The 13,445-nt window shown below is 35.5% G+C and overlaps 2 protein-coding genes across 2 annotated transcripts; both read right to left on the reverse strand.

Annotated features, from left to right (window-relative positions):
- Positions 1-679: 679 nt before the first annotated feature.
- Positions 680-5,447, reverse strand: LOC128675254 (glyoxylate reductase/hydroxypyruvate reductase-like). The gene is made up of 7 exons (XM_053754549.2): positions 5,043-5,447; positions 4,365-4,513; positions 3,799-3,988; positions 2,879-3,042; positions 1,885-2,049; positions 1,582-1,707; positions 680-1,017 (listed from the first exon to the last, which is right to left on the reverse strand). The coding sequence occupies exons 1-7, from the start codon at positions 5,189-5,191 to the stop codon at positions 896-898; spliced, it is 1,065 nt and encodes a 354-aa protein (XP_053610524.1). The 5' UTR covers positions 5,192-5,447; the 3' UTR covers positions 680-895.
- Positions 5,448-6,480: 1,033 nt separating this feature from the next.
- On the reverse strand, positions 6,481-12,279 carry LOC128675255 (glyoxylate reductase/hydroxypyruvate reductase-like). The gene is made up of 7 exons (XM_053754550.1): positions 11,807-12,279; positions 11,115-11,251; positions 10,452-10,641; positions 9,001-9,164; positions 7,462-7,626; positions 6,877-7,002; positions 6,481-6,648 (listed from the first exon to the last, which is right to left on the reverse strand). The coding sequence occupies exons 1-7, from the start codon at positions 11,875-11,877 to the stop codon at positions 6,533-6,535; spliced, it is 969 nt and encodes a 322-aa protein (XP_053610525.1). The 5' UTR covers positions 11,878-12,279; the 3' UTR covers positions 6,481-6,532.
- Positions 12,280-13,445: the final 1,166 nt, after the last annotated feature.

Consider the following 13,445-nt stretch of genomic DNA (forward strand, 5'->3'; position numbering starts at 1 on the left):
ATATGTTTATTTGAATGTCTGTTGTAATGTATGCTTATATTACACAATTAATATGCAGTGGTTTTTGGTTATCATTTAATTTATCTGTCCTTTAAAATTGTCTATTCTACAAGATGATGGCAATGTCTTTAAACTTGAAACATGTTACTATGTAAATATTTTAAATGGAACTATTCATAAATTAATTCATTTGTACGTTTTTTGTATAAATAAAAAGGAGAAAAATAATATAATCTGAATAAATATGATGTCTTTATTATTGAGCAAACTGCATTCTGCTGCCCTTTGTAAATTGAACATATTCCTTTATTTCTATTTTTATATCACTAATATATAATCACAATATATAATACATATAAATATTTTTATAATTGTTTATATACAGGGTGATTTCTTATACATTGGCATTATTTTATCTACATGCTCTGTCCATGGTACTGAACAATTTTTCGCATGGAAGTAACTTCGAATCGCGAAAAATAATTAAGCTGATCCATACATTTTCCACAAGTTAGGTATTTCATTTTGTATAGAAAAGCTGATTATTTTTTTCGGAGTTACCCTTATACCAAAAGAATTATGGATTATGGATTGAGCACGTAGACAAAATATTGCTAATGTATTAAAAGTCACCCTGTATAACATTATGTTTAAGAATTATAAAAATTAGTTAAGATTATTTTCTTCTTTTTCAAAAAAGTTCTATATTTATAGTAAAGTCTATCGACTTGGCGGGGGTCTGATGTCTGGATCGTTCTCCTTTTTCGAGTTAAACAGTCTATTCTTACACATCTAGTAGTTATTTATATTCTTACTAGATTTTAACTAAATATAGCGGTAAGTTTAGCCTCGATGCCGATACAATAATGATTAAGTGAATACATCATTGTGATGATTATGGCAACACTGGTGTGATGAGTGGTTTCCCGCTCAGTCCCCGCACGACGTTGTTGGCGGCCAGCGCGCCCATGTCGCTGCGCGTGCGCACGGTGGCGCTGCCGATGTGTGGCAATATGACTGCACAGAACATATATATTGAGTGTATTAGTAGTAGTATAATGAAAATAATAAGGGTAATTAATAAAATTGAATGGAAAAATAAGTAAGGGAAGGCCGAAGAAAATACCAATAGGGTGCTTATAGGCATTGTATAGCAGGATATGACTAAAAAGGAAGTAACTGGTTGGAATATGGGAGAGACATATGATAGGTGTGTGTATAAATACATCAACAAATCTTCCTGAAATCTCATACATGTAGTTACGAGTATGGAGTAGGAAATGTACTAACATTCGTTCCAATAAAAAGCCCTATTTCCGTGGGAAACGCGGGCAAAGCCACGGGTAAAAGCTAGTATTATAATAAATGTGAAAATATGACATGTTTATTAGTCACAGAAAAGTTTTATCTCATTTGGATGCGTTAGCCCGGTAAGATTATGGAAAGAACTTTACTTGTTCCACGAACTCCATGAACTCCACATCTTAAATAAGTATTGAATGAAAAGCAGCGTCTTTATTTATTTGTCTTTGCCTAATGTCATAACTCCCCTTCTATGTATACTCTATGGCCAATACTTACAGACATTAGGTAGCGTCAGCAACTTATGATCTTTGGGCAGGGGCTCCGGAGTGGTGACGTCGAGCCCGGCAGCGTATATGGTTTTGCTCTTCAGGACATCGTACAGGGCATCTTGGTCTACCAAATCTGAAATATTATTTATTTCTATATTATAAAAATATTTCGACACTATGCGATAACGCAATTATGAACATTATGCAATTGACATAAAGTACATTTCGGTTGTGAGTGTAAAAAAATAAATAGATACACAATTACCCCACATCATATGAGCATTTTGGAATTATTAATTGAGCTTCCCACCTCCTCGTCCAACATTGATAAGGATGGCGTTCCTCTTCATCTTGCCGAGCGTTGTGGAGTTGATCATTAGTTTGGTCTCGTTTGTGAGCGGCACCGCCAACACTACGAAGTCACTTTGAGACAACAGAGTGTCCAGTGGCACGAACTCTGCGTGGAGCGCTTTTGCTGAAACAGGCATCATACATTGTTCCATTTGTTACAGTCAACAGTACATCGAGTAATTTTTGAAAATAATAATGAGATGAAAAAATTCTGGAATCGAGCGGGAATTGAACCCGCGACCCCGTCTATCCGGGACAGTGCTCTTGACTACTGAGCTATCGAGATCACGCCAGTTCGACTGAATTAATTCGTCTCTTTACGTTTACGCCAACGTACAGTACCTATTTTCATTAGAGAGTAGTAGGTACTCTCCTAATCAACATACCCCACTGTTACAAGCAAGAAATTATGTTTTTTTGAAAATACTCAAACATCTATTTAAATGGATTTGTTAAACCTACATGCCTTTTAACTTATTTTTGATTTTCATCTCATTATTATTTTCAAAAATAAGGCATGTGTGACATGTATAACAAATCCATTTAAGCACGTATCGACTTACCCTGCATGAACCATGGATTTAGTAAGTACTTTGTACGGAGTACCTACTAATTCCATGGTATGAACCTCTATGGCGCATGGCGCGGTGATAGCTGCGAGTTTACAATGAATTTGGGTGGGTTGATATGTTGTTGACTGTACAATGTTGTATTATTTTTTATTGTGGTTGTTTTTATGGGTAATAAAAACATATTTTGTATTGTATCATACTAACATAGGTGGCATAATTTTTTTCAATGTAAATCTATAGGTACATTTGCTAATATGCTTAAATTCATATTGATCATAGAGATGTGATTTTGGAAGTTATGTTTTATTGGAAAAAGTGAAAGAATCGAATGAAAATAATCGAATAGTAATCCAATTATTCAATGTTTGAATACATCTTTACCTTCCGGCTTCTCCCTGTGTCCAGTATACAGGAACCTGTTGACTTCGAAGCCAGCCAGCCGCCTGACGATTGCCTGTCCGATGCCGCCTAGGCCGATGATGCCGACCGTGCTGCCGCGGATCTCCTGGCCCAGGACCACACCGAATCCGATCTCCCATTCGCCACTGAAATAGAAAATGGATTTTATATATTTTTTGTCTCCTTCGAAAGCAAACGGTGTCCGGACCAACCTAATAATCTTATAGCAAAAGGAAAAAGATGTATGTGGGAAATTTAATTTTTTGTCATATAAACATCTGAGATTCCGATGCAAATAGTCCACTGCTGGTTACTGGAGTTCCAGAAAAATGCTGAAGGTGGCTGCTGCCCACCAATCGAAGTTGAACTCTGTGGCAGTTACATTTGATACCAATCTATCAACTATAGTCTAGGGGGCATCAGGTGTGTCCAACCTATATCTGGACTTTTTGCAGGTTCTCAAGGACCTTGCGACGTCCAGCACGAGGTTGATGGCAAGCTCTGCGATGGTCGCGCTCAGCACATCAGATTTTCAATCGATTGAGTTCGTAGATCAAAGTTTGCGGGGGAATCTGGGAGGCTATGTCCAACCTACAGAGTCAGAGAGTCCAGAGCTCTCAACCATTCTCTTTTCGGCTCCCACAACTCAACATGAGGCTGATGGTAAATTCTGCGATCACCGCGCTCAGCTCACCATGTTTTCAACTGATCGAGTTTCTACACAAATCGCTTTTAAGGGAAATCTTGAAGGCTGGCTACGTTCGACCTACTTTTGGACTTGCTGCAGTTTCTCAGGGAACATTTTTTTGCGGCTCTGCTACAACCGCGCTCAGTGTATCATTTAGTTTCGTTACAAACTTTTGGTGTGAATTTGGGAGGCTAGGTATGTCCAACCTAGGTACCTCTGGACTTGCTGAAGGTTCTCAGGGAACCTCCTTGCGGCTCCCAGCATTAGGCTGATGGCAAGCTCTGCAACCGCTGCGCTCAGCACATCAGGTGTGTTTGACAATTTGATGCCGCGCGCCTTCAGCTCGTCCACGTTGCAGTGGTTGTAGCCCGCTGACACGGTAGCCACCAACTTTAGGTTTGGGCCTGGTAAATGTATATTGGTCAAATAAAACATCGTGACGAAATCAAAGTAAAATGACGTGATATCTGGGTATTTTTTGTAAAATATGTAGGTATTTAGACAAATTCGTTTTTTCAACTTTTTTTGTTGTATGGGGAATAACAGAAACTATCGTTTTTATGTTTTATTTCAATTAAATAAGTACATAAGGAAATTATCATTTCACTTATTTATCTAAATATTTTAAAATGTTATTACAACTTCCATATCTTCACAAACTTCGAATTTAAATAAATCTGCTACCTATATAACTGTTCATCAAAACGACTATCCGCCATGACTCTGTCTACCCCGTATGGGATAAAAACGTGACCTGTATAAGTATGATGGCATTCTTACCAGCTCTATCCAGCAGCTCATTGGTGATGGGATGGTGCGATAGCCACACGAGTGCAGAGCACCCTGGGATGAGATTTAGCAGTTCTTCATAATTCTCTTTCTTCCCTTCTTCACCGAAATTCAGGTGAGTAGTTTGGAGCACTGTAAAACTAAGGATTTAGTGATTACACCAGCTGTTTTTTCCCTTAATCAAACAAACGATATATGTACCTATTGTATATGGTATCTACAGCTGTTACATGATTTGCCAAAAAACATTAAACAGAGAAACTGTGTTTTAGGTAGGTACCTACTACTTACTTATGCAATTTCATTTCATTCTAAAGTAAAAAGTAGTAAAAGTTTTAGAAGTATAGGTAGGTAAGTATATAGGTATAATTCATATCTTTGCCATTGAAAAGTTTTTCCATAAATATTTTTGTCTTTGAAATGTTTTTTTCCATAGTGCGAGAAATCGTGGACCAACCAAAACAAATAGGTTCGTCTATGAAGATAATATGTAAGTAGGTACACCTACACTCATAACATAAATAAGTAATAAAAATATTGTGGAAGTTTGTCAATACAGTTTAGAAATGCCTATTTACAAATATAAATACAATACGTAGGTAATCGTCTACACTTTCCGCAAATTTTGACCGGTGATCTGATAAAATGATAAAAAAATACAATGCTTACTGTTCACGCAAAATCTTCAGTCCACTTTCAGGGTAATCTTTCGAAGAAACCAGCACTTTGAGGTTAGACATTGTGGAATTATCGGCAGTGGCACAACTCACTGCAGTCACTGAGGCAATGTAGGCTAACGTAACGAGTCGCATTATCATTGTATATGTAGGTATTATTTATCTTTGACGATTGTCGAGTGATAAGTAAATAATATGAAACACTTTTGGCTGTCACGTTTCAAAATGGTCTAGCTGTGATACTGGACAGCATATTACGTTCTACATTCCGGTTTACCGTTCACCCCACTCGTCAAGGTCGTTTTCTGATCAAGAATAAGGGGCGAATGCCCTGCGCTATCTACTTATATACGATTTATCTGTCGACTAGCCTTGAACTTGCACTCCTTACAGATCTGTGTTACAGATGTAATAATGAACCCCTTCTAAACAGTAGATTTAAATACCTATTTAATAAGTTTTGTATGCAGTACCTACATAATAAAATATGCATACAAACTTTATGTAATGTTTTATAGGTACCTTGGGGTAATTAAGATTTATGATTGTGCCGCTTGTTGCCATTCAGTCATCCGCTCGTAATTATGTGAAGGTCGAGTCGGAAATTTGTATTGTTTGTTACCTATAATGGTACAGTAGATAGAACAACTTCAACAACTCGACTTATACGATAAGCACCTTTTTTCCTTGCTTTTTCCCAACAAATCAAAAACTTTAGTAACATGTCTTATAAATTGGTACATAGGTACCATTACTTTTTTACCGAACATATCAAAAACTAAGTTTTTCATAGGTGATTTCACGATACATTTCACGATTTCGGCAAATTGCGCAATGAAAATTTTTTTAATTTATTTTAAGTACTTTATACATAGGTACTTACATATAGATTAAGTCTATGATGTAGGAACTTAGATAATGAAGGACATAGTTTGTTTTTGCCACCTTGCACGAGAATGACATTCGGGATTTTTTGAATTTTAATGCAATATAGGAATATGTAGGTTAAAATTACTGGATAATAAAAAATGTAAGTACCTACATATTATAAGAAAATAATTTTATCGGAAATATCTATTTTAAGGTACAACATGGAGTTTTTCTTTTCCTAATCAGAAGGGCCTAGATTTAGAAAGGGCTGCTCCTTAATGGGCTGCTCTGTGAGGGCCGGCAAATGTCAGTCATCAACTGTCACCGTTTTTTTTTTCAAATAACTTTTTCGTTAATTTGTCAAAAATTCCGTCCGGCCATGTTGTCTGTCGGCGACAACTTAATCAAGTAGGTACTCTGGTAGGTACTCAAATACGGCACTTCTATGTTCTGAAACAAACTGAAAGGAACTAGCCCAACACCGGCAGGCTTTCGATCGAACATCAACCTAAGGATCTAAGAGCTCCCGGACTAACTATGCAAACTTAAAAAAAAAACAATCAAACCAAAATAAGTTTTATTAACAATTCCATCTAGATTTTCAATACTTATTTATACTGGGCAAATCATAGTTTTCCCGTCCAACGCTAAGAGGATATTGTTAGCCGCCATTTTGGCCATCGCTTCTCTTGTCGAAATGGTTGCGGTGCCTATATGCGGCATTATTACTGAAACAACAATTGATTATATAATTTCATTATAATATAAAATATAAAAGATAAATTGTGCAGATTATTTTGTTAGATTTGTTATGCAAGAAGGGCCAATTTTATATTTTACCGATTTTTTTTCCTAAAAAAAAGTATAACAAAGCAGGTTTAGTACCTAATTTGTTATACTTTTTTATAAGGTACATGGTAAAAAGTATTAAAAAAATGTTATAATAAAATGCGTACAGCAATTAGGCAGTTTAACGAGCGGATGGTCGCTGGGCAGGGGCTCCGGGTAAGTGACGTCAAGCGCCGCGGCAAATATACGCTTCGATTGCAATGCGGAGAGCAACGCTGTGTGGTCGATTATTTCTGTAACAAATAGAGAAAAGTATGGGATAAATATGCATATTCTCATAGTAAAGTGAAAAGTATTCGTCCAACCTAGTTACATTTTGGAACGATCCACATAAATCTAGAAAACAAAGCTCTCTAATTCACAATAAAAAATGTGAATGTTTGGATATGAGTGTTTAAAGGATCTATTAAACTACCTGCGCCCCGGGCTTTCGGTCCCATGGGTATTTCGGGAAAAAGTACCCTATGTGTTATTCCAGGTGATATTCTGCCCGTATACCAAATGTCATAACTATCCATTCAGTAGATTTGCAAGAAGAAAAAATATACATACACACATATATCCTTACAAAAGATTATAGTAGGCAAATTTGTTAATTGACGTATTTGAAGAAAGAGAGAATAATTCCGTGGGAAATCACGCGGGCGAAGCCGCGGGTAAAAGCTAGTTACTCTATAAACTCCATACTTTACCTCCTCTTCCAATGTTGACAAGTACAGAGGTTGGTTTCATGAGCTTGAAGGCATCAGCATTGATCATATTCTCAGTCTCTTTGGTGAAGGGACACGCAATGATCACATAGTCACTCTCTTTCAGGAGTTGTTCCAAGGGAACTCTCTCGGCTCCCAATTCTTTGGCTGAAAACATAGATATATATTTAATAAATGGCGCCTAATCATACCCACGTGTTCCATTTCGAAAAATGGTATAAAAATATTAGATGTGCAATAAATCCTAATCCTATCTAATATTTTTAATGCGAAAGTAAGTTGTTTGTTCGCTGGCAAAAAGCTAGTATGAAATAAATCAAATAATGCTTTTATTTTTCAAAATAAGGCATCAACGCATTTTCGCTCTGGAAATAGTTTTATCGAGGGAAATCTATATCCCTGTCTCTTTCCAACACATTTGAAATTAATATTAGTGTCGAAAAAGTTTACTGACTTTATCTGTCCGTAATAAGCCAACAATAATTGTTTCACTACTTTATCGTACACAGAAAATATGTGGGTACAGATAAAGTATTATGTAACAAAGAAACGACAAATATTATCGTACAATGACGCACTTTCTTTAGAGATATATGTTATTTATTATTTTAAGGTTTTTAATTAAGGTTCAGTAGTTTTGTACAAACAAAAAATAAAAGTACTTAATATGACGCATATAATCAAGGTTCGGAATCCTCTTCAAGTTACTTCAACTCACTGTTGATCGATTATCTCTGTTATTCAGTTCAAGTTAAAACATACTTACCCTAAGCTAAAATAATGTTTTGTCACTATCGCACTTTATAACATTTGGAATTGACAGTAAGAGACAAAACATATAACTTTTTTATGAATAAGCAGGGTTAGACGGTTAAGGAGTTCATTCTTTGCATGTCAAAACGCAAATAAACAATTAATTTGAATTTGAAGTCACCAACGATTCTGTAATCCCAGATATCTGTCGGCTATAGAAACCCCGAGTGTAGGTGTACAGGGGACATGAGAGTAGGTGCTTCATAGTTAGACGACAGGCATCATGCTAACAACAAGTCATGTTAACCGTGTATACATACATATTATCACACCTGCTTTCCATGGGGATAAGCAGAGACTAACGATTCCCACTCGAGGCGACTTAACAAATCTCACTCAGTTCCCATATATTTTCGGATCATTCGCAAGTCCTCCTAATTCGACGGTAGATGATTGGGCGGGACACGCATAAAAAGGACTGATTATATTGAAAACATTAGGAAATGTGTGGTAAAAGTAAAAAGTTTTTTATTTTATTTTTTGTCTATACATACTCATCGCTCCCTTCACGCATTGTCTCTGGTTATGGATGCTCATAATGTCTCTAATTATTACTCCTCACTTATTGATTAATCTTATTAATGTTGCTTCGGACAGAACGAGGCCTGTGCTCATTAGTGGATCACGGAAGGCCGCAGATGATGATAATGAATGTGGCTTTCGAATTATGAATGAGTTTAAGCAGATAGGAGAATAATATTAGGTAACCTTCGGGCTTGTCTCTTCTCCCAGCATAAAGAAAGCGCGCCACTTCGAAGCCCCTCAGCCTTCGCAGCACGGCCCGCCCGACACCGCCCAGACCTATCACTCCCACGGTGCTCCCGTCTATACTCTGGCCTAATCTCCATTGTACACCTATTTTCCAGTCACCACTGAAATAAGCCACCATTCATTCATTCATATCGAATGTGTTATGGCTAACACTGGTGTCAGATTTTCTTCAAATCACTGATTACTATAAGTAGTCACATAGACACACACAAGTATAAGTAACACGAAAAAATAAGTCCCCGGACGCGGCGCTACAGTCGCTGACAACATCATTTTGCTAGGCTGAAAAAATGGTAACAAGACTTTGTGCACACCTGGCCTTTTTTCTCTTTCATCCTCGTGTGTTCCCGGTTTCATTTAGGGCTTTAATGCCACAAAGCCTGTGGTAATGGCTTCTATATGCATCCATTCCATACTAATATTATAAATGCGAAAGTCTGTCTGTCTGTTCCGCTTTCACGGCGAAACTGCTGGAAAAATTTTGATGAAATTTGGAATGCATATAGTTTAAGACCCCCATTCAAACATAGGCTACTTTTTTTTCGAAATTCAACCCCCAATGACGAAATGGTGAAAGTTCGTATGACTACCCATTCCATACCCACCCACTATTGTATGTATACCCATGTATCGTGACATCATAGTGACTGACAAAAATAAACATTACAAAAATCGTCTGTTCTGCTTTCGCAAATAAATTCACGCGGGCGAAGCCGCGAGCAAGAGCTAGTGTGTAATAAATTTGTGTAATAAATTTATGTAATAATGTATTTGTTATATGTGCCTATACCGACCAGCCGTTAACTGATAAGATATCAATATTTATCAAAGGATTTGTATCTACCTACAGTAACTATATACAAATTTTGGCTTTCATATTCAGGCCAAAAATGTAACATGTTCTTATTATTAGATAATGATTTTAATTATTTAATCAAGTGGTATTTTGTAATAGAGATAATAACAATTACAGGCTTTTGAATTTTCTTATATTATAACAATACTCTTATTAAGAATGTCACTATGAGAAAAATAAAATTTTTAATGTTGTTATTTGGTCAAGTGTGTACTGTAAATAATAAAGTAACAAAATAATATATATAAAAATAGTTATTAATAATAGGTATAAAGTTATTAAAATGGTATGGTGAAAAAGTTTACAGTTGTTGTTCTATCTATTGAATAGCAATATGCAACTATAATCTTTATTAACAGTTTGCAAATAAATTATATAATTAATTGTGTAAATTATTAGACTTGACAAGATAATAAAATGAGGAATCTAGCTAATAATCTAGGAATTTATAATAATTATTTTTCAATTTTTTTTACATAACAATATTTGCAAAAACGGCCTTTACTTATGTAATGTTGCAGAGTAATATTACCTTTCAACTTCTTGAATGCCCTCTTTGAACTGCCTCCCGGCTGCTATCATTAGCCCTACAGTGATGTCAGCCACACTGTTGTCAACCGCAGCGGGTGTATGTCCGAGGGCGATGTTTAGTTTCTTTATTTCTTCTAAGTCTATGTGGTCTAGGCCCGATGACATGGTAGACACAGCTTTTAAGGATGGACCTGCAAAATTTTGATGGGATTTAAGTTCTTTATTGTCATTATGTGGAAAGAAATACACACTAATATGAAGTGGTTTGCTATTGTCTTCTCCATTTCACACACTAGTTGATAAATTTCAATTCGAGTACAGGTTTCTTCACTGGAAGCAAGTGGAGGTTGATAACTACTATAAAGTCAGATTCGTTTGGTCAGATTGGTATTAAAATTCATGTGCCACAAGTACAATTCGAACCTGGGACTTTTTGGTTCACATATTGTTGTCTTGAGAAGACACTTGCCTTATTATGTAACTATTAATTTAGTCAGGACCATTTATTTATCTTTAGAGACCAGACAATGACTAATGTTATCATACTGGGACCATTTTACCCATTTCGATTGGACTATGGATATCATGATCATAGCACGAATCACTTTAGTGTCACTAGTTAGAACATTTTCTATTCCACAAAGGTTTTGCAACAAGTTTTTACCTGCTGAATGCAGAAGTTCGCTGGTAAGACGATGTTTCGTGTTCCATATTATAGCGTCAACACCTTTTATGTTGTTTTTGACATCTGCTAAGAAATTAGGCGCAGGGTCCAGATTGGGCAGGATGACTGCTTCCACTCTAAAAGAGGATTTTGGCGATTTGAAATACTAATAATGTTCATACAATAACCTCTGAAACAAATACCTATACCTAATATTTGAAACATCTACTTGAAATAGCTAAATAGCTGGACTAAATTCCTAGGTAACATTGAAAAAAAAAAAACATTTTCTAATGTAGTTGTAAGTACATACATAAGCTCTCATTTTAAATTTTTTTTAGATTTACAATTATTTTCTAAATACAAATGTCAAAACAAACAGGGAAGGGCAACAGTGATGAGATTATAGTTCTTTAATAGTTATCATTTGCTACCTAACTAGCAAACTATATTTGGTTAAACTATGTTATTTTGCGCTGTTGCTGTTATTTCGTTGTTCAGATAAATAATACGCAACTTAAATAATATGTTTAAAGAAATATATGTGTACGCACTGTGGCTTTCGGACCCACAATATAAATTACCTACCTATTGCAGCGTAACTTTGAGAGCTTTGAGTGTTTTAAAAAAAATTAATACATTTACTTAATTAATAATTATGTATTACTTACAAATATTAAATATTTACTTACTTATTTTTTAAAACGTTTTGGCCGGCTACCGGATAAGTTTTATTAACTATCAAAACTCGTCGTAATGACATCTTTGTGAATTAGTTTTTATCACGATTACAAACTAGACAGGCTTCGACACTAGTGCTCACATAAAAATACATATATTATTGTGTACCATGCTTGTGTATAATATACAATAGATAAGAATTGACTATAGAGACAACGGTATATTTATTCGTATCTAGATAAGTTAGAAGTTAGTAAAATTGTAAATGACTAGGCCTGTCCACAGTTATGAATGACATGGTGTTATATAATTAAAACCTAGAAGCATTAATAACATGATCACTATAGAACATAAACCCAATAAAATATCCACTAAAAATGTTATTTCAGTGGAAAGAAATACAAGGTAAACTTGCAATTGGTAGATACCTAGTAAAAATTCAAATCATTTAAAATACTAAATAGATGTTTTATAAACTCAATTTTAATCAACTTGTAGTTGACTAAAAAAGTAAAGTGGTAGTAAATTCAGACTAGAGATTTTTTTTTTAAATATTATATTATGCAACTTAAAAAAATACAATACTGAAATTCACTGAAATTTTAAAAAAATAATATTTATAAAAAAATCTGTAGTCTGCTTCACTAATATTTTGTCTCCATATTTCTTTGAAGTCGGATAATAAAAAGTAAGAAATGGCAAAGGTATCTATAATCAGAAAAGCCTTCCAATAAATATTTACAGTGCCATCTAGCGGGCAGTAGCAAAATTTAGTGTTATTTCCTCGTCATAGTAGTAATAATGGTAATTTCTAGATGTCACTACCTGTCAAACTACTAAATCGGGGTACTAAAGACAAACCCCAGAAAAAAGCCCGGCTCCACACTGTCGTCGTTAAACAGTTTGCCAAACTTAGGCGGAGTCAGTATACACTGCGGTTTTTCATTGCAGTAAATAAAAGCATTCATACTAATTACGCAATGTTGCGCATTATATTAATCGCCTCGTACGACATCCACAGGTTGATATGGAGTGGTGCAATTCTAGGGTGGCACATAATACTTAGAGGGCGGGAACCACGTGCTTTCACAACCAGCATATATGTAAAATTATAAATATACTAGCAGCCCGTCCCGGCTTTGCTCTGATAAAAACATAATATTTACATTGTACACCTAAACCATTCTCAAGAATCACGCTATATATTAGTGGAAACTGTTTTTTACTTTATCGCGAACAGACTGACGCAGGGGACTTTGTTTTAAGTATAATATGTAAGGATTCATTTCACTCAACATGTAATAGAAAAATGTTACGAACAATTTGCGAGTGATGTGACCCATATACTGTAGCCAAGTCGGATAATTCTTGATGCACTTCTAATGGAATGAGCTGCCAACCTAAACCAACGGCGAGTTACACATACAGTGTGACTTATGCACGCTATCCGCGAAAAGTTCGCGAAACCAGCTGATTCGATTGCTCATTTTTCATTGCTTTAAATGAAAACACGCAATATTTATGCTTTCGCGTGTGCATCAGTCAGAGTTCGGCGATAGTGTGGAGCCGGCATTACATCGACACGTATATGATTATATTCGTATCGTGTTCGATATTTCAATATTTACAAAAATACCAGTCCCGACAATT

This window comes from Plodia interpunctella, chromosome 14 (genome assembly GCF_027563975.2).
Source record: "Plodia interpunctella isolate USDA-ARS_2022_Savannah chromosome 14, ilPloInte3.2, whole genome shotgun sequence".
Lineage (NCBI taxonomy): Eukaryota > Metazoa > Arthropoda > Insecta > Lepidoptera > Pyralidae > Plodia > Plodia interpunctella.